This window comes from Colius striatus, chromosome 7 (assembly GCF_028858725.1).
Source record: "Colius striatus isolate bColStr4 chromosome 7, bColStr4.1.hap1, whole genome shotgun sequence".
NCBI lineage: Eukaryota > Metazoa > Chordata > Aves > Coliiformes > Coliidae > Colius > Colius striatus.
In genome coordinates, this window is record NC_084765.1 from 34,836,063 (window position 1) to 34,857,656 (window position 21,594).

The 21,594-nt window shown below is 40.6% G+C and overlaps 1 protein-coding gene across 12 annotated transcripts in view; it reads left to right on the plus strand.

Moving 5' to 3' along the window:
- Window positions 1–21,594, plus strand: part of AKAP13 (A-kinase anchoring protein 13) — a 217,180-nt gene that overhangs the window by 159,615 nt on the left and 35,971 nt on the right. For 8 of the 12 annotated variants that reach the window (XM_061999043.1, XM_061999044.1, XM_061999039.1 and 5 more), the window contains 5 exons: window positions 5,915–6,261; window positions 9,330–9,383; window positions 12,787–12,849; window positions 15,262–15,442; window positions 16,721–16,829. In XM_061999043.1, coding sequence (XP_061855027.1) covers window positions 5,915–6,261; window positions 9,330–9,383; window positions 12,787–12,849; window positions 15,262–15,442; window positions 16,721–16,829 — 754 coding nt within the window. The remainder of the gene's footprint in view (window positions 1–5,914; window positions 6,262–9,329; window positions 9,384–12,786; window positions 12,850–15,261; window positions 15,443–16,720; window positions 16,830–21,594) is intronic. The other 4 variants (XM_061999042.1, XM_061999045.1, XM_061999046.1 and 1 more) reach the window with 4 other exon arrangements.

Below are 21,594 nucleotides of genomic sequence, written 5' to 3' on the forward strand. Positions count from 1 at the left end.
GTGATGCAGAATCAAAGGGGACGTGAACTTTCTTTAGAGCAGCCATCACATTGGTCTCAGTTCCATGAAATCACATGCTTAGGTTCAGCTCTGTCTTATCTGTTGACCAGGCACAGCTTCTTCTCTGAAAACGTAGACTTTTGGAGTAGGTTTCACACTCGCTTTTAGATAAATTCAGTGAAACAAAACTTTGTTTGCTTAAATCAAGTCAGATGATGGTGAGTGTTTTCCAGCAGGATGGGAAACACCACAGCCCAGGCTAAATGATCTCATGTGCTATAAATGAACAGTAAAGTCATCCTTAATGCATGTGGTAGGGCACAGAGCTCACCAGTCTCAACCGTTCCCATCTTACTCTCAAAGCGATGTGGGACCCTGGATTGTGAGAATATGAGACTGAAGACTGTCTTCAATTTGCTCATGTTGAGTGGCATGAATTATGAGAGCCAACTGACATTTGAGCCTGATTTAATGCTTCTGTGGGGATACTTGGAGAAGAGTGCTGTGGGAACACAGTAAATTTTATATTGTACAGAATTTTAGCAGAATTAGCAAATATGAGAAAGAAGAATTAAAACTTTAAAGATGAGGTGCAGCAACATAGTAGGGATGCTGCAGGGAAAAGAAGGAGGTAGTGGGGAAAGCAGACCTTCAGTTGCTAATGGAGAGCAGCTAGAGGGAAGAAATTATTTTCCTTGTAGAAAGGGAATTTCTTCATTTGGCAGCCTTTGCATTGCTCTCTCTATGGGGTGGATTGCAGACTTCATGTACAAATGGGTTCAAAGGGTTCCAGAGTTGAGTTTAGGAAGCTATTCAGAGCTAATCTCAACTCAGTCACTTTTTTTTTTTGTCTCTGCTTTGCTGACCATCTTGATTCCTTGTATCATTTTTCAGAAGTTATCTGAGTACCTTTACTACAGCTGAAGCGATTTCTGGAAGGACCAGAGACACAAGTTTAATGTTGCAGGCTCGCTCCTTAGTTGAATCTTCCTTTTTCTGTTTGGTTGCTCAGCCCAGCCCAGTGCTGGATGTAATCTTGCTTCTGAAAAATACTGTGAGATGCATGCCTTGGCTGTAATTGATTAGTTATAAGCCTATTAAATAGTACAGTTTCCAATCAAATTGGGAAGAGAGCATGTTTGTGAACAAGATCTCAAACTTTTCAGTGTCATGACAGTTACCGTTATTACTCATCCTGTTTTTGTTTGTATGGAACAAGCATTGAACTTTCATCTATCAGAGTTGGGTTTTATTGTATAAATCACTCCTCCTCTGTTAACTGCTTAATACACTAGAAGTAGTCTAGGAAGAACAAGCCATTGTTTGTTCATGGTCTTTGGGCTACCTCCATAGACAGATTTTAAGCCCTGGTTCTATCTCAAGACCATGAAAAATTGCAGTGTGTGGGATCACAAGATGTGCAGGTTCCATAAGCCGTTCCTGGTGATGAGTACATGTTCTCCTTACCGTCTTCCCATCTCCCATGCTTGTCTCTTTGTTTTGTTCTCTAAAGGATGTGTGCTGAGCTGTGTGATGTGAGCTGGTGGGTTGAAAGCATTAGAACTAAAAGCTGCCTTGTTTTTTCAGACTTTAGAGTTTGTTGCTGAAATCCAGAAATCACTTACAACGTTGAGGTCTAAGGCTTCAGCAAAATGCTTTGTTTTTTGCGTCAGTGCTTCATTCCCATGTCCTCCTCATCCTCCTTTTCCTTCTGTCTCAGCCAGCCATCTGGGCAGCCTTCGCAACACCCTCCTTCTTGAATGATTAATGCTGCATAAGGTCATGTCTCACAATCATCTGGCAACATCCTGGGGTGTAACCCATATGCTTTGCTCATCTTAACTTTTAACCTGCCACTGAAATTCAGAGTTATGGGAAGTTTTTTCATGTGCCTCTTGGGAAGTGATTCAGACGAAAGGCCCTTGGGAAGTCAGGAACCCACAGATCATTGTCAAAGGAAAGGGTTGCAACTCAACCCCTTGAATTTTGTTTCATTTCTGCTTTTGTTTTGGTTTGCTCAAGGAAATACACAAATGCATAAATATTTTGCATGGGTTTTAAACCTCTTTAAAACAAAAGACAACCCAAAACACAAAAACCCTCAACCACTATTTAAAAAACCCTGAAATCCAAAGAAATAAAGATTTGGAGAGACTTTTCCCAGAAGAAAAGTCCACTCCAAATCATAACAATTATGATAACTAATTAGTACAGGAACCTGCAGCCATAGGCAAATTCAAATAGAAAATGAATGTACTAGATTGTATATCAATGCAACCAAAGGTGTTGACTCCTTTGTTGTAATGATATGCCAAAAACTTCAGGATCCCAGGGTGGGTTTTTTTCATCTTCCTCTTTTTTTTTTCTTGTAATACTGTAATACTTTTGATGTCCTTCTGATGTGGAAAATCAGGGAACAATATAAGTTTGTATCTCAGCACTTTGCATATTGTGATCATGGAAATGGCTGAATGTTGTAATTCTTCTTATCAAGACCTCCTACAGATGGAGGGATATAGTTGAAGAAGTTCTCTCATACCCCAACATCTTAGTGATTTCTCTTATCCCTCTTCATGAAGAAGTACATATGTTCTTCCTCAGAAAACTTACCTTTTATACCTTACCTCATTACTTTCTTACTAGCTGCTCACCAAATACTGTTTCTGAGAGCACAGAAAATGCCCATTAGAGCATACCTATAAAGGTTTTTAATGGTCACAGTTAAGGGTTTAATCCATGGAGGTTCAATGCAGAAAGCCTAACTCGAAGAAAATTAATATTTCATTAATGTTTCATTTCTCCTGTGGGAAAAGAACACAGTAGAGAACCATTTCTGTTCTGCAGATAGGCTTATTTTCTTACTCAAATAGGATTAAAGAGCAAATGCATATTTAATGGCAGTTGGCCAGGTAGTTAATTTTTTTTCAGAGGTTGTTACAATAATACAGATATTTCTTGGATGCTCCACTTGGCATTTTGCAGGCAGAGACCTGATCTTTAACATTAATGATGTCAAAGTATATGTCAAAGTGGCTTTGTTTAAAAAAAACCCATTTAAATGAAGACAGAATATTGTTAGAGAGGAATAAACATAGTCCACAAGTTCAGTATAATTGTTTATTGTGTTCTGTGTTGATACTCAAGGTAAAAGTTAAAATAGACTAAATGTATTTCATATTCTTCAAATATTTCTTTGAACTGCCCTTTATGATAGAAACCCTGATCTTCCCTGGCTTTGTTCTGCATTTTAAACTTGAACAAGATTCTCATCTGGGAAATGAAAATCTCTCCTTTCACTCTAGTTTCTCCCTGTAAAATGTGACGTTCTGTACTATTGTTGCTAGACTTGCATCCAAATTTAACGTTTCCAAACTGTCCTATCCTTCCACTGCACAGCTGGCAGGTAGACCTCTTTCCTCCTGCTGTGCAGCCCTGATGTCTAACACTATTTTCCTGTTTCTCAGAAAAGCAAAGCAGACTGTTTCCACTGCTGAAGTAGTATTATCCACATAATGACTACTTAATTTGTCTGGATTTCAGCGTTTCAGTAGGCTCTCATAGTGACTCACACAAGTATCAGGTTATCGTGAATAACGCTAAATGTCATCAAAAACATCACAGGGCATCCATTTCACTTCTGTCTTGTTTTAACCTACACTTCCTATTTAAATAGCTGTCAAATCCAATACTTTACATTATAGTCTATGTTTACTACTAAAGTATTTATACAAATTCGTCATTAATATTTGATGTTCTTTACCATGAAGTGAACGCTTTTGGAGGGGTATATTTAAAGTGCAGGTTTTAATATTTAGTGTTTAAAACTTGTACTTTGGTGTTGTGCTGTGGATGCTGTCTTTTTTTTTTTCCTCTTTTTTCTTTGATAGATGGGAGAGGGGAAATAGTGTGACAGCACTTATTTAAACCAGACCGTAGGAACGTTATTGTGTAGCTGTTAAACTGAAAGAAGAATAAAAAATAGCCAAACTTGAAACGGGGCTTCCCTCTAAATAGTCAAATTTTGGTTAGGATGTTTTTTAAACATCTGTTTCTTTTTATTCAGTTTAACAAGAAACTTTTAGCTTGTAATGTGTTTCTGTCAAAAAAAAACAAACCAACAAACCCAAAAACCAAACGGAAAAGCAAAAGTGTCTGGAGTGTGTAACAGCGCTGGGCTTGGATGGAGTCTGGGCAGTGGGATCCGAGGTGAGGGCTGCCATGAGGCAGCACCACTCCCATTCACCCTGCCCTCCATGGATTTTGATGGCCATCTCCATTCTGAGAATGGGATTTTGTGGCCTGTTGTCTTCTGCCAAATGAGAGCTGACAGGCTGCAGCTCCTTGAGCGCTTGGCTTCTGCCGAGACCCACCGAGCCTGCTATTTGAAGACAATTAACTGCTGTGGCTTTGCTGAATAGTCTATTATATATGGTCTGACAAATCATTCTGCCTATTATTAATTTAAATGATACAGCACAGGGCGCTGCAGGAGAATAAATTGAAACTTCCCATATCAGTCCCTGAGAGCAAACACCGTTTCAGACTGAAGGTGATGTCAGAGAGATGCTTGGGGTTTTTTTATGCTAGCCACGGGGAACATAGAATACACATAAGCTCATCTCAAGCTGTATGGTCAGCATGTGGCCATTGGCCAAAGAGAATCAGTTTGGCTTCCACCTAATGCTTTTGGAGCAAACTAAACCAAAATAATTGCAGTACAGCTCGAGACTTGTAATACAGGGTGGCTGATCCTGTGGAACGATTGTTTTCAATTACAGTTGGATTTGACAAACGCTGCAAACCCTGGCATTAACTTTCTGCTTAATGGAAAGTAGTGGAGGATGGGGATTTAAGTTTTGGGGTTTTTTCTGTCTGTTTTCTACTACTGAATAATTGTCCCTTTTGTGCTGCATGATGCAGTGGAACAGTATGTTGCTATTGAGCTCTTGCTGCCTCCAGGCACAGTCACCACTCTGCTGTGGAGTCTTCCCAGAGCTGTAAGCAGGTTTTAGTCCCACTGCTGCCCTCCGTGGGGACAGGGGACAACTGCAGTCTCACCATGGGCAGCAGGGACACCCCTGCTCTGGCACACCTCCTCCCCACCTCCCTTACTGACTTGAGGGGTCTGCGCGGTTGCCTCCAATCTTGTCCCACTCCTTCCATCTCCTCCTCCTGCGTCAGATCTCCCCTTCTTAAATAGTGATGGCCGAGTCACCAAGTTGGCCTGGCCAGGCCAGAGGTGGGTCCAGCTCAGAGAAAGGGGAAGTTTAGAGGACTCTTCACACCAGCACTACAACCTCTCCCTCTGTTACCAAGAAAAAACTATCCCAGGTCTACCTGGGGTAACTACCACACAGACTATCCCGGGTCCCACAGGACAGACTGGAGTTTGTCATGGGCTATCAGATTGACCCAGTTCCCCACTAATCACTTTCTGTAAACCTGTGGAAGTTTTATGGCACCTTGACCAATAACGAGTGTAGCCAGAAATGGTGAGAGGAGCAGGATTTTTTTTTGCAGGATGACATGAGGAATTGAACAGAGGAGGTCAGGAACTGGCTGGGAGCCCAGGGTTCTGGCAACTAGGGACTTGCGAGGTGAAAGAGATTGTTCTGCAGAGTATAACAACCTCTTTTGAAACAAATCAAAAAGGCTCACTTCTGTGATGGTTAATTTGCCTCATACTATAAGCTAGGAAACAGCTCATGCAAAATACAAAATATTTGCATTTGTCTAAAATGTTAAATGTATTTACTTCATTGGAAGTGTTCAAAGTCAGATTGACTGGGGCTTTGAGCACCTTCATCTAGTGAACCATGTGGTTCATTGGACTAGGTGATCTTTAAATGTCTTTTTTAAGACAAACCAGTCTATGATTCTACTTTAAAATATTGAAAAATTCTCATATGCACAGCAGCCTGAAGAGGAGCAGTCAGCCTGTGATGTTACCAGCTCCAGTTCCTCTGCAGACGACACCATGTCCCTGGAGAGGAACTCATCCCTGGGCAGCGACACGTCCCTTCCCTTCCCACCAACGGTGAACTTCATCCAGCCCAAGGACAGACACAGCCTGGATGGCAGCTGCACCAACATGGTGGCCACAGAGGGAGGCGAGAAGGAAGAGGAGCTGGACAGTATCACAGATGTGCCCGCTCATTCCTCTGTCTTACGGAACTCCATGCGGCCACTGTCGCCTTTCCGTCGACACAGCTGGGGGCCGGGGAAGAATGCCACCAATGAAGCAGAAATAAATCAGAGAAGGTGAGTGAAGAGCTGCTTTGATTTACTTTGCACCCACTCATACATATTTATCTGAGATTTAGACTTGTCTTGATAAAACAGAAACCTGAGGATGTCACTCCTGATTATTTCTTTTTCATTCAAAGCAGCAAAGACAGTCTCCCTGTTTGTTTGGGTGTTTTTTAACTTAAATTTCAGGATTAAAGTACTGCAGCACACTTGAGTTTTCCAGAACAAATGGAATTGCCTTGGGACAGGTCTTGTTTTGAACTATTACCACCCCTTTCTGTATGAAGGGCTTTGTTGAATTACCAGAGTATGAACTCTCACCACAACATAAACATGACCATTATTGCTCTGGTTGTATTAAGAGGTAACATAGGCACCAAGGTTTTAAAGAAAGCTGTGGAGGCTCCTAACAGTGGTGAGATGGGTAGTCCATGTTGCACAGAACTGGTTTCCTCTCAGTCTCTCATGAACAGCAGGTCTCACTTAACCCATCACTGGTTGTCCCCAGCAAGATTCAAAAGGTAAATTTGGAATGTTTGTAGTTTCAGAAGGTACAAGAGGGAGAAGTGTAACAGCCATGTGAGTGTGTAGGTGCTGGTGTCAAGCGACTGTGGGAAGAAAAGATGCTCAGCTCCCCATGTCCCAGTAGGGAAATAAATGAAGTAAATGAAGATACCCACAAACAAAGTAACTGGTGTAAGATTCCCCACCGTGCTCTGGCCCATGGGGTTAATACCTGCATGTTCTGAAACCAGCAGACGTTTGGCCAGTGTTTTTAATGCTTTTTAATGCTTTCAGACCAGGAGTGGCCAGTCATTTCAGGAGGATCAGAGTGCCATATCCTCCTGTCCCTCTGGAGCAGACCTCCAGGTTATAGAGGCTGCAGGCCTGGGCATGCAGCACAATGCTGCTTTCCAGACTGCTTGCTGCCATCTTCATGGCCACAGGTCTGCTTTTAAGATAAATGAAGCCATTACATTTGGTCATGCCATTAAATTAAAACAAGCTACTCACAGTCTGATTCCTGATAAATTGTTATCGAGCTGTTTGGATAATCCAGTGAGAGGCAGCATCAGAAACGCTTACATTTTAGGAACTGTGGGTGTCACTAAAGGAATATCATAGACTCTTCGCATTTTAAGGCCAATGTTGAAAAATATTCAGGACTCTGTAAGTAACATAGGGTGAAATATTCTTCATAATAATTATTATTATTGTTACTGTTTATCACTGCTACTGTATTTTAGCTTCATTCCTGGTCCTCAGATAATATTTAAACAATTTAAATAATTTAAATCTGTCTTTTTAAAGCTACAGAAGAGTCAGCGTAAGGTATATTTGCAAGTTTATGACAGAATGAGTCCTTAAGCTCTTAAACTCATTTAGAGAGCTGTATTTTTAAGTGTAGGGCTTGTTCTGCGAGGATTTCTGAGGGTGATGAACTGTATAGCTGGCACGTACTGCTAACACTTAACAGATGGGGTTAAAATCGCCTGCATCAGACTTTGGAGGCTGTGCCTGATATGTGAAAATACATTCATTGCAAATGCAAGAAAATTTGAGTTACAGAAACAATAATTATTCTCATATGTCGGTAGATACAACTGCTGCTTCATAAGGCAAGCTGACACATAGGTTAATTAAAAAAGAAAAGCTGGGTGGGTCTCTACTGCTGATTTGATTCCTGTTTGTCTTTATGTTTCTGTTAGGAAGAAATTTGGATTCATGTTTTTGTTTTTTCTTTGTTCTTTTCATACCTTGCTGTTGTGATGTTGAGGTTCTGGTTGCTTAGTGAGCAACAACAAATACTGAGGAAGTGAAGCCCAAACAAGTGACTTTCATACAAATCAGTTAAATTTGGACTTTTTGCTTATTCATTTATTTCACATGCAGCAGGTAGTTTTCCATTTAAAGGGAAAAACCTCTTATTGGAGCTTGACTTTTGCAGACCTTTGAAGTAACATGAAGCACAAGCCTTGGGTGAGGTTTGTCCTGCTGATGGGCAGGATCCATGCTACTCCCACCACCTGCCACCCCCTGTCATTGCTCCCTTTCAGCTTCTGGGCACCCGTTCCTTACAGGTTACACTCACTAAATGAGTAGAAAATGAACCAAATAAAGTATAACTGCCAGCAAAACCAACTCAAGGATTAGTACTGGCCTGTGCTGCAGCTGGGCAGAGGAATGGGGTGGCAGGCTGCAGTCAGTAAGCTCTGAGAGGTGTCTCCTGCCCCAGCAAAGGACTCACAGCCCAGCCCTCATCCATAGCAAAAGTAGTCATCCCCTGAGAGCAAATGTGGTTAATTCAAGCTTAAACTGAGTTATTCATACAGGAATCAAATAGTCTACAGAAAATCCTTTGTAAGATTTAGTCTTTTCAAGCATGATATGATTTTTGTTTGTAAGAGGGATGAGCATAAAAGTTTGTTCATAAAAAAAAGATCAGGAAAAAAATGTCATCTTCTTAAACTGTGCAAACGTGCTCAGTTGTCCTCCACCTCCCCTCTCACCTCAAATACACTTCATGGATAATCCTCATGTCTACGTTTTGCTATCAAAAATGCAAAGAAAATTTAGCAAGGCTGCCACAAATGAATGTTCATCCTTCAGTTAATTCCTGGCATTCACAGTGGATTTGGAATGCCTGTCTTTCAACAATGATGCAATGTTTTTAACATTGGGTTCTGACGCCGGTGTTTTTCACTGATGGATATAAGCAGTGCAAAACTGGAGCTGCTGTTAATCAGGGTTGCTAACAGCTTCTGTCAAATGGTTTGTCCTTATCTAAACTTTAAGCTGACCTGGCTTTGGCAGCAGCTAAGTGGCAATGTGGTCAATACCTGTGAAACCTTCTTTCTGTTAAAAAAAATACCCAATCAAAAATCCACAACAAAGCGATTGGTTTGTAAAAGAGAGAGGAGGAAAAGACAGACTCATCACTTCCTTTAGTATTTCATTTTAGTTTCCCTGTATGTCCATTCCCTCTGTTGTTTGTGTATTGAGGATGTTATTCCTTCAGCTGCCATTTGTTCACTTCTTTCCATTCAAGCTGCTGACCACTTTCCATGATTCATTTTCAGTTCAATGCGAGTTCTGGGGGATGGTATAAAGAAGCCTCCCATTCATAGGAGAAGGTACAAAGCACACTAACGGGACTTAACTGGTTTGCATCTGAATGTTACTAACTCCATTCTGTCATGTTAGTAAAACCTGTAGTTCCTCTGGGAGTATTGGCATTAGAGCTCTGCATCCCGCTTGGCTGCTTTCCCTCTCCAGTCTGACCCAGGGCAGTTTTTCTGACCCACAGAGCACATGCTCAAGTCATTTTCTCCCGGACCAAGACGTTAATAACATGGAGACATTTCAGATTGGCTTTTGCCATGTGTAAGATTTGGGTGTATGTTAAAGTAATTGTTTACTGTGTGTAAGTTGAATTTAAAGCACATCAGAGACTCCTGCCAAGGCTTGCAGGAGGGTTACCTGGGGAGGGGATGCATCAGGTACGATCTCAGAGTTGGAAAATACTCTGCAGATCTACAGCTGTTTGAATTAAATGGCTTTAATTTTGCTCTTTTGCTGTTTTTTTTAATAACATCTTCCTAAAACATAGAAAATAAGGTGTGTTTATTTCTTTACTTCTGCATAGCAAACTTTCAGTTCTTTATCCACCATGCAGATACACATTTTCACTCACGTAACCTTTGCATTGTCTATTAACATATAAAATAGGACACTTAATTTTTGACACAGCAGACATGTGGATTGTCCACACTTGTACATTTTTAAACAAAAAAAGGATAAATTTAACCTCTCCCCTTCAGTGTTTCAACCTCTTCTTGTCTCCCCTAGCCTGCTATCTCTCCTCTGGCAGATTAACTCAGGATTTTGCTTCCTTTGAAATCATTGGAGTTCTGTGTGTGTGTAAACAAACTGCCATGTTTCCACATGTGGAAATGATGTTACCATGATGTTATTACACAAAAAAATCTCTGTGCCTTGCCATGCATGAGCATAAATGAAGCCATGTGAGCAGTGCTGTACAGTTCAGGAGAGGGCTCTTAAGAAAGAATTTTACACAAAAAAGCACAAGAAAGAATGGGGTTTTTTACTTCTGTGAAGCCACTTTATTTGCATCACTGTGCTCTGAAGGAAGAGGTGCACTGCTCATCTCAGCTCATGCAAATGAACATCTTTGTACCAATTGTCTGTTAAAGCTTCTCTGTAGGAGCTGTGTTAGTATTTAAAGTCATAATATCCTGAAACACTGAGCTTACTCATAGAATAAGGAGTATGTCTCAAACAGGCAACCTAACATACCTAGTTATATCTGAAATGTGTGGTATGTCTTTCATGAGTATTTTCTCTTCTGTTTTTTTTCTTCCGACCTTCCATCCATTTTGGTGTCATTCTCTCTAACCCCAGTGGCAGAGCAACAGCCTGCAACTAATTCCAACAGTTTCTACTCTCCTACAAGACTGATGTATGTAATAGCTCCTCCTCCCTCCCCAAGTTGTCTCCTGCAAAGGGCGTTTGTGTGCTCTGCATTGATCTTGTTTGGTTTTATGGTGATGCCAACAGATTATGGCTGGCTCCCCAGTAAGGTCGTAATTCTCTAGAACTGATTTCTACAACCCATGTCAAAAGGTCTTTTTCTTTCTCTCAGATCTTCCACCACTTCCAGGCTTCCTCCTACATAGATGCACAGCTTGTCTTCTTCCTTCCCTCCATTCTCCTGTTTCCATTCCCTGGAGTTTTAGCATTTGGGATTGTCACTGTAACATGACAATGGTCAGGATTAGAAGTGCCTTTAAAATGAACTATCTAGTGTAGTTGTTGCATCATTTCTTCAATGAGGAAAATCCTCTCCCCTTTAACTGAAAAGGGACCACACAAGAATTACAGACTTTTGCAAACAAGTCAACATAAACAGAGCTCCAAGAGTCTACCAAGCGCAGTAATCTTGGGGCCACAAGCAGGTGGCTGGGGGGAGCAAGGAGAGGAGCATACATCAAACCATGTGTGATCCTTCCTTGGGATACTTTCTCTAGCCTCCGTCTTGGTTCTGCTGCACAGGTTTTACTGACCTACTGGGAGGCTCAACCCAAGCCTGAGAGTGCAGGCTGGGCTATATGATGGAGATGGGTTTACTGTGTCCAGGATTTGATTCTTCTATGATCTCAAGCAAGTATTTAATTCCCCCATCTCTCACTCATATCTGCCACCATAGATTAGTTGAATGATGATGCTTAAGTGCTTGGGAGTATTGGCATATTACAGGAAGGTATGTCTTCATGAGGAATGCTTGTGGTAGTGTGCTGAGAGCTGCTGGTAAAGCTTACGTTGGGTTTTGGGGCACTTCAGGTGTCTCCTCACCCAATTAACATCCTTAATAAAACATATAGCAACAATTGAAACCATTGAACACCAGCCATCCTGAAATTCCAATGTTGTACTGTGTGTGGAAACTAGACGAGGACTTGGCATAGGACAATGCAGTCACTGGCTTTAAACCTTCCTCTGTGTGCTCTGAGACTTCTGGCACTCACAAATCCCAGCCCAGGGATACTCTAGATTTCTTCTGCCCTTTTCATAGGCTCCTGGCATGGAGCAAAGCATGTTCTGGCCATGTCCTCTCCTTGTGGGAGCAGGACTTCTGCAGTGCTGCTCTGGCAGATCCATGCTTCTGCAAAATTCCCGTCAGACGACGTATGTTTCCTGGACTGCTCTTCCAGGATTTAAGGATCCTTTATATGTCATAGCTGAGAAGATGATTGATTTCTCTGTGTCTGCAAAACTTTGCAGTTGGACCATGAGCTGACAGAGAAAAAAATAACAAAGACAGTATTTAGAATAACAAACCAAATTCTTGTGTTCTGTATTTGCATTTTTTTATATCTTTCATGATGCAACTTGGGACTGTTTTGGGAATGGGAGCTGAAAGGTTTTCTGGTCAAAGTACTATTTCAAGGACATTTGATTTAATCCCAAGTTAATACTAGTAAGATGAGGCTGTTCTTTTTTTTTTCTTCCAGCCTCTTTCACTGGTTTGCTGTGCAGCATTTAAGAATGGAACTCTCCCCTTATTTTTCCCAAGTGTAGCCTGAGGTTATTCATACTTCTATGGAAGAGACTTAATTAAATATCTGCATGGGATTCTTTTTCTCATTTGGGGATGATAGGTACCAGAAGAATACTAATCATTACTAACAGAATGGCTGTGTGTGATTACTTATGCAAAATTGTTTTCCCCCAAAACTTCTCTCTTCACTGGTTTCTCCAGTATGTTACATACTCACTGATGGGCTTGGGGGAAGCATGGGCTGTCATGGTACTCATTCGGTGGTAACCTTAGTCATCTGGGGCACTCTGGTGTGTCCTGGCAGACAGAAATATATAGTAGCTACTGCATTATTTCTGAGTTTACTGGGGATTTTTTGAAAGGTATGCAAGAGTGAGAATCTTTTAACATTCCCCTTTTCCATAACAATCCAATAATCACAACCCTTTTCCTTTCTTTGCCTCTTTTGATGTTCCTAGTTTGAGCTGGTGTCCCTCGGGTGTACAGTTCATTGCCATGGGTCCTGACTATACTTGTAGAAGGTATGGTATAAATAAATGTGCAGCAGCAGCAGCAAAGGAGCGCTGCAAACACTCTGCCGTCAGCTTTTTGTGCCTCGGCTTGGCTGCTGCTGCTCTGGCTGAAGCGTGCCCGTGTGTGTTTGCTTCGTCTGCTTTCTCAGCAATTAGTCTTGGGAATGAGTTCTGGGTGCAGGTGAAGGTGGTGGCTGCTTTTCATTGGCCTCGAGCATTAAAGAAGCTGCACTGTTGGTTTGAGCTGCTCTATTTTGTGATGATTTTAAGGTGTGTTTTTCTTCCACAGCAATGATCATAACAGTAATTGTGACAACCAAAGGATCAAAACAAGAGTGAACGTGATTCCTTGGCACTTTGTTCTGGGCAGATCTTAGCAAGGATTTAAGTTCATACAGACTTGCTCTTTGTGAATTGAAAGATCTGATTTTTTTTTTCTTCAGAGAGACTAATCATGTAAAACTTTATATGAAAAACCAATCTAACAGCCACAGATGAAAGTTTCCCAGGCACTTAAAGTTGCATATTCTGTTAAAAGTCCCAGAGCTGAGACTGATGCTTGCAGGTCAGATCTGGCCTGGAAGCCAGTCTCCCAGATTTTTATAGCTTTATAGCTTTCTTCTGGCAGTGCTTGCTGGTTGTGGGTATAGCTATTAAACTCTATTTATGAAGACTAGATATTGAGAAAGAAGTTAAGCTGTCCTTCCTGTTATGTTTGGTCTGTATATGCTGACCAACAAATCCCAAACCAGTGTCACCCCCTGTTCACTATTTTGGGGCTAATATTTGCAGTGTTGAGGCTGCTTGTGTCACAACAAGCTACATGATTTTTTTTGTTTCTATTCTATGTAACATCCTTGTTACCACCTTGGATTGCAAGAAAAAAAATACTGTTCTGCTCTAAATAATCAGTAGAAACAGGACTGATGGGACTCTGTGAGTGTTTTAGAATGAATTTTATGCCTGCTATTGATATCAATGTATTGTTGAGTCAAAATCTTCCTAAAGCAGATTGTAAATGCCTCAAGCAGCCTTCTTTCTCATTAATCACAGTGAAAAAATAGTTACTAAATTTACTAAATCTTCTCATTCAAGGTGTATTGCAGTTTTTGCTCTGAAGGTGCATACTTATCAACTTAATGCTTCTAAAGGAGTGCAGAACATTATTCACCTCTATGCAAGTCTACCTGAATTTAAAGCTTCTCATGTTGTTTAAATAATCTATGCAGTGTGTTTTACCTTTCATTTGTTCATATGTCAGTTTGTTGGCCACTTAGATGCCATGATTAGCCTCAGGTTGGGACATATATTCAAAGCAGCCTTGGTTTGAAACTAGCAGGACTTTGTGAACGTCACATCCAAGATTGGCCGTGGAGTTGTGCTAGTGTACCAGGAGGTGCATCTGTAGAGCATGCACATTGAACCTACACTGACATTGCAGTGGGTTCATTGATACTTAAGCACAATGAGCAAGAGGGTCAGAAGCAAAACATTATGGCCAAGATATTATCAGATGGAAATAGTCAGATATGAAAGAGGGGGTGTTTTGAGTTGGCAAGAAGAGGGTGTATTAGCATCTTTTTGCCAGTTGTGTCATCAAGTGTCTCTACACAGGTTGACCAAACCTTTTATTACTACCAATTCTGCAAGCAAAAGTCTGGTATTTTATTTAGCTTTGAAGCAGTTGTGTGGACCTTTTGGACAAGACCTAGCTTCCTCAGCAAATGATTAAATAGGATTGATTGGCTGGTGGAGACAACGTTTATTGATTTTTTTTTTTTTTTTAAGAGAAAGAAAAAACAGAGGGGGGAAAAGGAAAAGAAAAATAAGGAACCAGCTTTGGCAGAAAGGACGTTATCAGTGCCAAAGCTTCGTGCAGTGGCAAGTGCTAAATAGATTCAAGAGGATGTGTCTGCAGACATGAATATTACGGGCAGCCTGGAGCTGATGTTGTGGCTCCTGGGAGGGGTGTTGGTCCAGGATAGGCAGCACTGTGCTGTACAAGGTAGTTTAATTACTTTGGCTTTATTCCAAAAGAGAACCTAATAAAATGGTAGCAAAGAGAATGTGTAGAAATATCCACACCTTTAGAAGATGTGTTTCTAGATTTTCCTGCACATCACTGAAGAAGAAGGCAAAGAACCCTAAGCCAGCAGGAAAGACTATTGACCATGAGTTCAAGCAGCTAGTGTCAGATGAGAGGCACAAAGACACTGCTATATATTCTGTTGAATACAGAATCCTCTCCACTGCTGTGTGCACTTAATTGTCGAGAAGTAACATGCCGAGGAATAATATCAGCATTTCCCTGCACAGTTGAATTAGTAACTGCTGTATGTTTTACACTTGAACGTGCTATGGGTTGAAAGACTCAGATCCTGAAGAGTTTGTCAGCATCTAACTTTCATGGTTTCCTTTCAGTTACAGCCTAGAAGGCCTTGCTGGAGATTCTAGTGAGAACAAGAAGCCCTCTACAAACTTAGAGGCTTCTTCTCTGACCTCCAAAGACCTCAGACGTCCACTTGCCAGCAATCAGTGTGGGTCCCTGGTCTTACTCACTGAAGAACTTGAGCAAGGAGAAATCAGAGACTACAGTCACCAGGTAAAGCTTTCCAGCTGTTGTTAGATGTCTAGAAAATGCTGCATTTATGTTTGGGTAAAGTAATGTTCCCAAGTAGCATTCTCACTGTGAAGGCTTCCACCCTACATATATATATATATATATATATATATATATATATAAATAATAACAATAAAATCTTTCCTCTTTAATGGAATTTCCCCATGTGTTAAATTTGCTGCTTAGTTCTTTGGGGCAATATGGTTGATGGGTGATGTCTTGGGATGAGAACAAGAAACTTCCCAGTTTTCTTCCATTGATTGCATGAGTAATCATGAAAAACATATTAACTTTTTAGCATGGATATAGTGAGAGTATCAACAGCAGGTGTTGTAAGGGCTTCCACAGTTAATCCTTGTGCTGCCTTTTGCAGGTTTGAAATACACACAAGTGCCAAGGTGTAATTTATCTGCTAAAGTCTTCAGGTTTATTTTTGAATTGTAGGAGGGGAAAAGAGGGGTTTTTTTTTCTTTTACAGGCATAACCAAAATCCAAAGGCCCATTGTTATAAGCAACAGTTAAGCAAAATGTTAATTGCCTATTAGGAAAATGTAGAGCAATCTCTCTGTAGCAGAAGTCTTTGGTATCTATGAAGGACAGATAGGACACAATATTGTCAGAGTCTCTGATTGTTTTTATTAAAGAAGCAGTTATAGTCTTAAATACTGGAAATACCCTGGATTTCTGAGTTTGAAGCTTGAACTATAGTATTTTCTGGGTTCATGCCACAATCATGAGCTAGGCAGTCTGTTTACCTTGTGGAGTCACTTCTATACATCAAGGCAGTAAACAGATCTTGCAGGATCTGGCCTGTACAGCTATTATGTCAAGACTCTCATGTCTCCCTTTTGCTTTGAGGAATGGTGTTTTTGGGGAACACACTGCTAAGCATTAGATTTTTTTACTATGTTGAACCACAGTCTAGTTACACTCAGGAATCATAGCAATAGTTTTAGTGGCAATCAATCCATTAACAATATCTGTACTGTAATATCTTGCCAAGCAGTCAGAGTCTGTTTGTCTCATCATTAGTTGGTTTATGCTTAAAAGACAAAATAAAATGTTCCATTTCACCTGTATGGCACTGATGACATTTGTCATTGTCCTTGCATTTCTCACCTCATACTGGGGTCGTTGAAATTTGCCACTGTTTGAAGGTGAGAATTTCAGTGCACGTGAACACTGAGCTGTGCTCTGAAATCAGGATGATGCTGTTGTTCCTGACACCTTTGCTCAATGTAGTTCTCTTCTGTTCTGCAGATGCATCAAACGTCACCACAACAAGGATTTGATTTCTGTTCTTCTGCTGGTTCATCTCCACTGACCAAATCCATGTCTCTAATGTCAATTAGTAAACCAGTGCTGGACAGTGAGTAATGCATTCTTCCCTTATCCATTCTGTCATCCATATTATTAAGTATATCCTGCTACCTTTCCCAAGCAGATTTTGCTAATACCTGCTCTTGCTTTCCTATATTGTGTGAAATACATGTTTCACTGCTGCATGGAATTGTGGTTGGAAAGGCAGAACTCTTTCAGTTTAGATCCATGTTTTGTTCCTCCAACCATATCCCTGATATTTCCAGTCCTGTAGGGTTTTTAATTAGACTACTGGTATGAAAACTATGATGTATTGAGTTTGTTATTAAAAACAAAAAGTAAGATTGATGATGTCGGGTAAATTCCACTTGAGATCATATTTTACTGCTTCTGATTTTTTTGGAAGTTGATATATGGCAACTTGAGAATCCAGGTCTTGGTCTCCTTGGGAGAGTTTGTGCTGTTTGTTTTCAATTACATGTTTCGGAGCAATTGGGTGTAATTTGTTGAATCTCATTCCTGAAGAAAATACAAAAAGATGATCAGGTGAAATGTTTCAGTGTAGTTTAACTGAAGTGATAACAAGCAACTTCAATGAACTGATCCTTTCAGTTGAAAAAGTCATTCAGAAGGCTGCAGCTGCATGTGCTTAGGAAGGGCCATATTACACATGTTTTCATTTCGTTAATTGCCAGCCAGAAACTGTATTGACATTTTAGATCGTGTCTTGTCAGACACTGATGGTCTTTGATCTTTTCCTCTTTGTTAACATGCAAAGCTGAACAAGAGAATGATGCTTTTAAGAAAGGTGCTTTATTCATTTAGGAGGAAACTTACAGAGATCATGCATCCAAAAGGGTTACTCACCTTGAAACTGTAGGTCATGAAGTCTCTTCCCACCTCTGACATTTTCCTGACTTTGAGAACCTCAGTAAATCACCTCAGTCACTTTCAAAGAGGAACAGTGTTACTTGAGTTGTGAACATGTGAAGCAGCTTAATGCCTTTTACAAGAAGGTCTCAGTGTACAAACTCCCTTATATCACCTCAATTTGCCATTCATGTTATTGCAGTGAATACTTCAGAGATGTACAAGAATAAATCCTTGATTTCATGGCAGTAAATTCTAGGAAAGCTTTAATTCTCCATTCCACTTGCATTATTTAGTGGTAGGCATCTAAAATACAATTCCCTAATCCCTGCAAATGTGTCTGAGTGGGAAGAAAGCACTATGTTCTGCACAAAAGCTTCAGAAACTAAATCCAAGTGAGTAAACACACGGAGGGCTTTCTCTTGTTTTTCCCATTTATTGTCATGTGTACTGAGGCAGGAACCATTTCCAAGACTGAGTTTCTAGCCCACACTCCGTCTGATGTCTCAGATGTTCCAAGAGCTGCTGTGGCCATTCACAACTGTTAATCCTTCAGCATTTTATAGAGAGAGGTCACAAGAGCTGTTGGCTGCAGTGCTCGGAAGACTGCTTTCAGCTTTGGAATAGCAAATTTCCAGTGTGGAGCATTGTTACAGAGCCAGGAACTGCTATAAATAAAACCACTGAAATGGAAGTCAGATTGAACTGTGCTGCATGAGGTGGTTCTGTTTACAGTAAAATATTATTGTTCATCTTGACTTTTAGTCTAAATAGACAGTAGAGTACAGAAGAAAGAAAGGAGTGTTGCCTGGTCATGTTCTTCAGGTCTGGGACATCAGAACACCTCCTTTGAAAGGCAGTCTAAACAAAATTAATGCATCAACATTGCTAGGAATTCTTCAGTTTAAATGCCTTTCATTGGATCTCTCTAGGGTTGTTCTGCTTATGTTGGAAAAGAGTGCACATAATTTTAGTCAAATCACCTCTAGGCTATTGGCACTTGTGACTAACGGCTGAAGGAAAATTTCAGGGGCATTGGCTTTGCATTGCTTGCATTGCTTTGGATATTCCTTAGATAGTAGTTTTATGCCCTGAATTCAGTTTGGGGTATTATATCAGCAGCACAAAAAATTCTCTTTGTAAATGGCTGAAAGGATGTGTTTTACTCAGAGTGTAATAACTGCTACTTCTTTCTCTTGGAAGTTTAGTACTGATAAAGTTTTTAGCTTCTTTTCCCTGTTGTGCAAATGATTTATCTGTGCCATGGATTGAGTTAAAAGTGCTTGACTATATACACTGAAAGTGTTTAATATAGATGCTTAATGCAGGACCCTTAGGTCAGACCTGTCACACACGGAATCACACACAGAATCTTAAGGGCTGGAAGGCACCTCGAAAGATCATCTAGTCCAACCCCTCTGCCAGAGCAGGACCACCTAGAGTAAGTCACACAGGAACTTGTCCAGGTGGATTTTGAATGTCTCCAGGGTCAGAGTTTGCCCAGCCCTGTCCCAGTCATCTCTCACTGACGTACCATCAGAACGATGGTTATCCAGCACCTTAACGTCAGTCAGTTCACATCTCAGAGGTTTCTGCCTACGCTTGAATGATGAGGTAACTCCTGTGCATCTCCTTAAGAGAATGTGTAGAAGCTTCAGCTAAAAGTGGCTAGCTGGCTCCTAAATGGCTGTTCAGAGAAGACTGTACTTACAAAGAGCGGCTCTTAAAAATAAATGGTTGGAGATTTGATGTTAGAGGTTGATTGTTGAGTTTGGCATTGTGTTTGGTAGACATCTTCCAGACAAAGTCAAAGGAGAGTGCAGAGGGGCTTTTCTCATGTTTAGGCAGCTTCTTTAAAACAAAGACTGTGAGTTTTAGAAGGCAAGAGAAGGAGAGGCTTTGTTTATTCAGATGTATTTTGGAAGAAAAGAGAGGAAACTTAGGTGTCTTCTTTTTAAAGCTGGAAACTTGGAAAGGCATAACTTTATCAAAATGTTTGGTTTTCTTTAGAGAAGTGCCTAGAACCCCCCCAGGTAAAGTGACCACATCAGATAAAAGTATCCTTGCTAATACCTGGCAGCCTTGCTCTGTCGTTTAACTGCAAAAAGCACCATTAAACAAATACCCTGAATCCTTCTAGTTTGATTCCCTGGTAGTGAAGCAGATGCCCTTTGTCCAGAGATGCACCATGTTGTTGGTATCCTGTTTGAGGAAAAAAAACCTGTTTACATGTGAATCTTCATTAAGAGGTCTTATAATAAGATGCCAGAAAATATAAGGAAAGCCTTGAACCTCGAGTTATGCATCAGTGAGACGTGCATCCTCTGAAACCTGCATCCCCTGAAACCTGCATCCTCTAGCATTTGTACGTTCCCCATTCTTTGTTTCTTGTGCCTTTTCTGAAGCCAGCTGCTTTGCAGACATGTCCTTTGCTTTGATTTTAGTTTGCTTTGGCCACTTTCCTCTCCTTTTTATTATTAAATGCATTTTCAAGCATGTTCTAATGTCTGCTGTTAACCTACTTCTCAGGCCAGGGCCGGACTCGACCATCGAGACGAATCTCCTTCTCCTTCAGCATCTCTCCACTCATTCCTAAGTCTAAAAGTCTGTTCTCTATTGACTCTTCTTCCAGTGATGATGAGGAGGAGCTGGATAGTAAGGAATCTTTTTTTGTGTATTGTAGCCATTATGGATGGAAACAAAGGGAAAACTGGTTTTCTACTTTAGACTTAGAAGTTTCACCTTGCAGACATTGACCTAACCTTTCCATTGCATGATGTCTAACAGCATTACCTTAGTCCTGTATCTGAATGCTAACTAATGGCAAAGTAAAAGGATTATAATCCAAAGAGTCTTGTAAATCAGCACCATCACATCTCATCTGGTTAGTTTTGATCTGTATCCATGTGGCAGATATCATCATCTGCCACTCTGACCAGCAATACAGCCATTACTTTTCTATTAAAACCAAAGTAAATGTCTGGAGATTGTTGTAGTGCATGGAGCTAACAGAAGAGGTAGATTCTTGCCCTCCATAGATGACAGTGAGTACATTGCAGGATACAAGCCTTGATACTAAACTGTGAAAGTCTTGGTTGCAAGTCCACAGTTCCCCTACTGAGCAAAACGCAAACACTGCAGCCTTAAATCATCAAAGTGATCTTATCTAGGTTCTGGTATTAGAACAATTTTGTTGGGAAACAGACAAGTGTTGCATGGTAGCTTCTTTTTCTTTTCCTCCTGCAACCTCCATTGCTAAAAGAAACCCAACTAAGCCAGAACACTGAATTAAAGTACTTCAGCCTCTTCATGATTTTTTACATAGGCTTATCAAAAAGAATTGAAAATGTTTCCTAGTGCTTAAGTATGTTTTGTTAGACTGTAGAAATAAACCAGAACTGCTAATACTCTTAAGAAGAAAATTCAGAGCAGCTGCATTAACTGGTTCAAATCAGAGTTTGCAAGGAAACTAGCCCAAATCCCTCATGTCTGTACTGGGATGGGGGAAATTGCTTTGCAGTCCAACAGATTTTGGTTGCTTTCTGAATTTAAAAAACCCTCTACACCACCCATATTGCAGGTATAGAAATTCTCTTTTCCAGTCCCCCTCTGCACTGTGGGTTTATCCCTTCCTACAACATACTCCTGTGCTCTTTCCAGGTGTGATACTACCCACTTCCATATTTAAGCTCCTTCTTCTTCTCTCTGTCCTTGTCTTCCACCTTTAACAAAGCTCACAATTCATGATATCCAGAAAGTGACTTACAAACACACAGCTCTGTGTTGATGTTACATGCCCACTGTAAAAGTATTCTTAGCTAAACTTCTTGGTGGATTGAGGGTTTTCATTTGTTTCTTTGTTTTAAGCATCTAACCAATTAAGTAATTCCTGATAGCAGAGTTAGGGTGTAGCAGATTTGGAGGGTATTTCTGTTAGCCAGTAT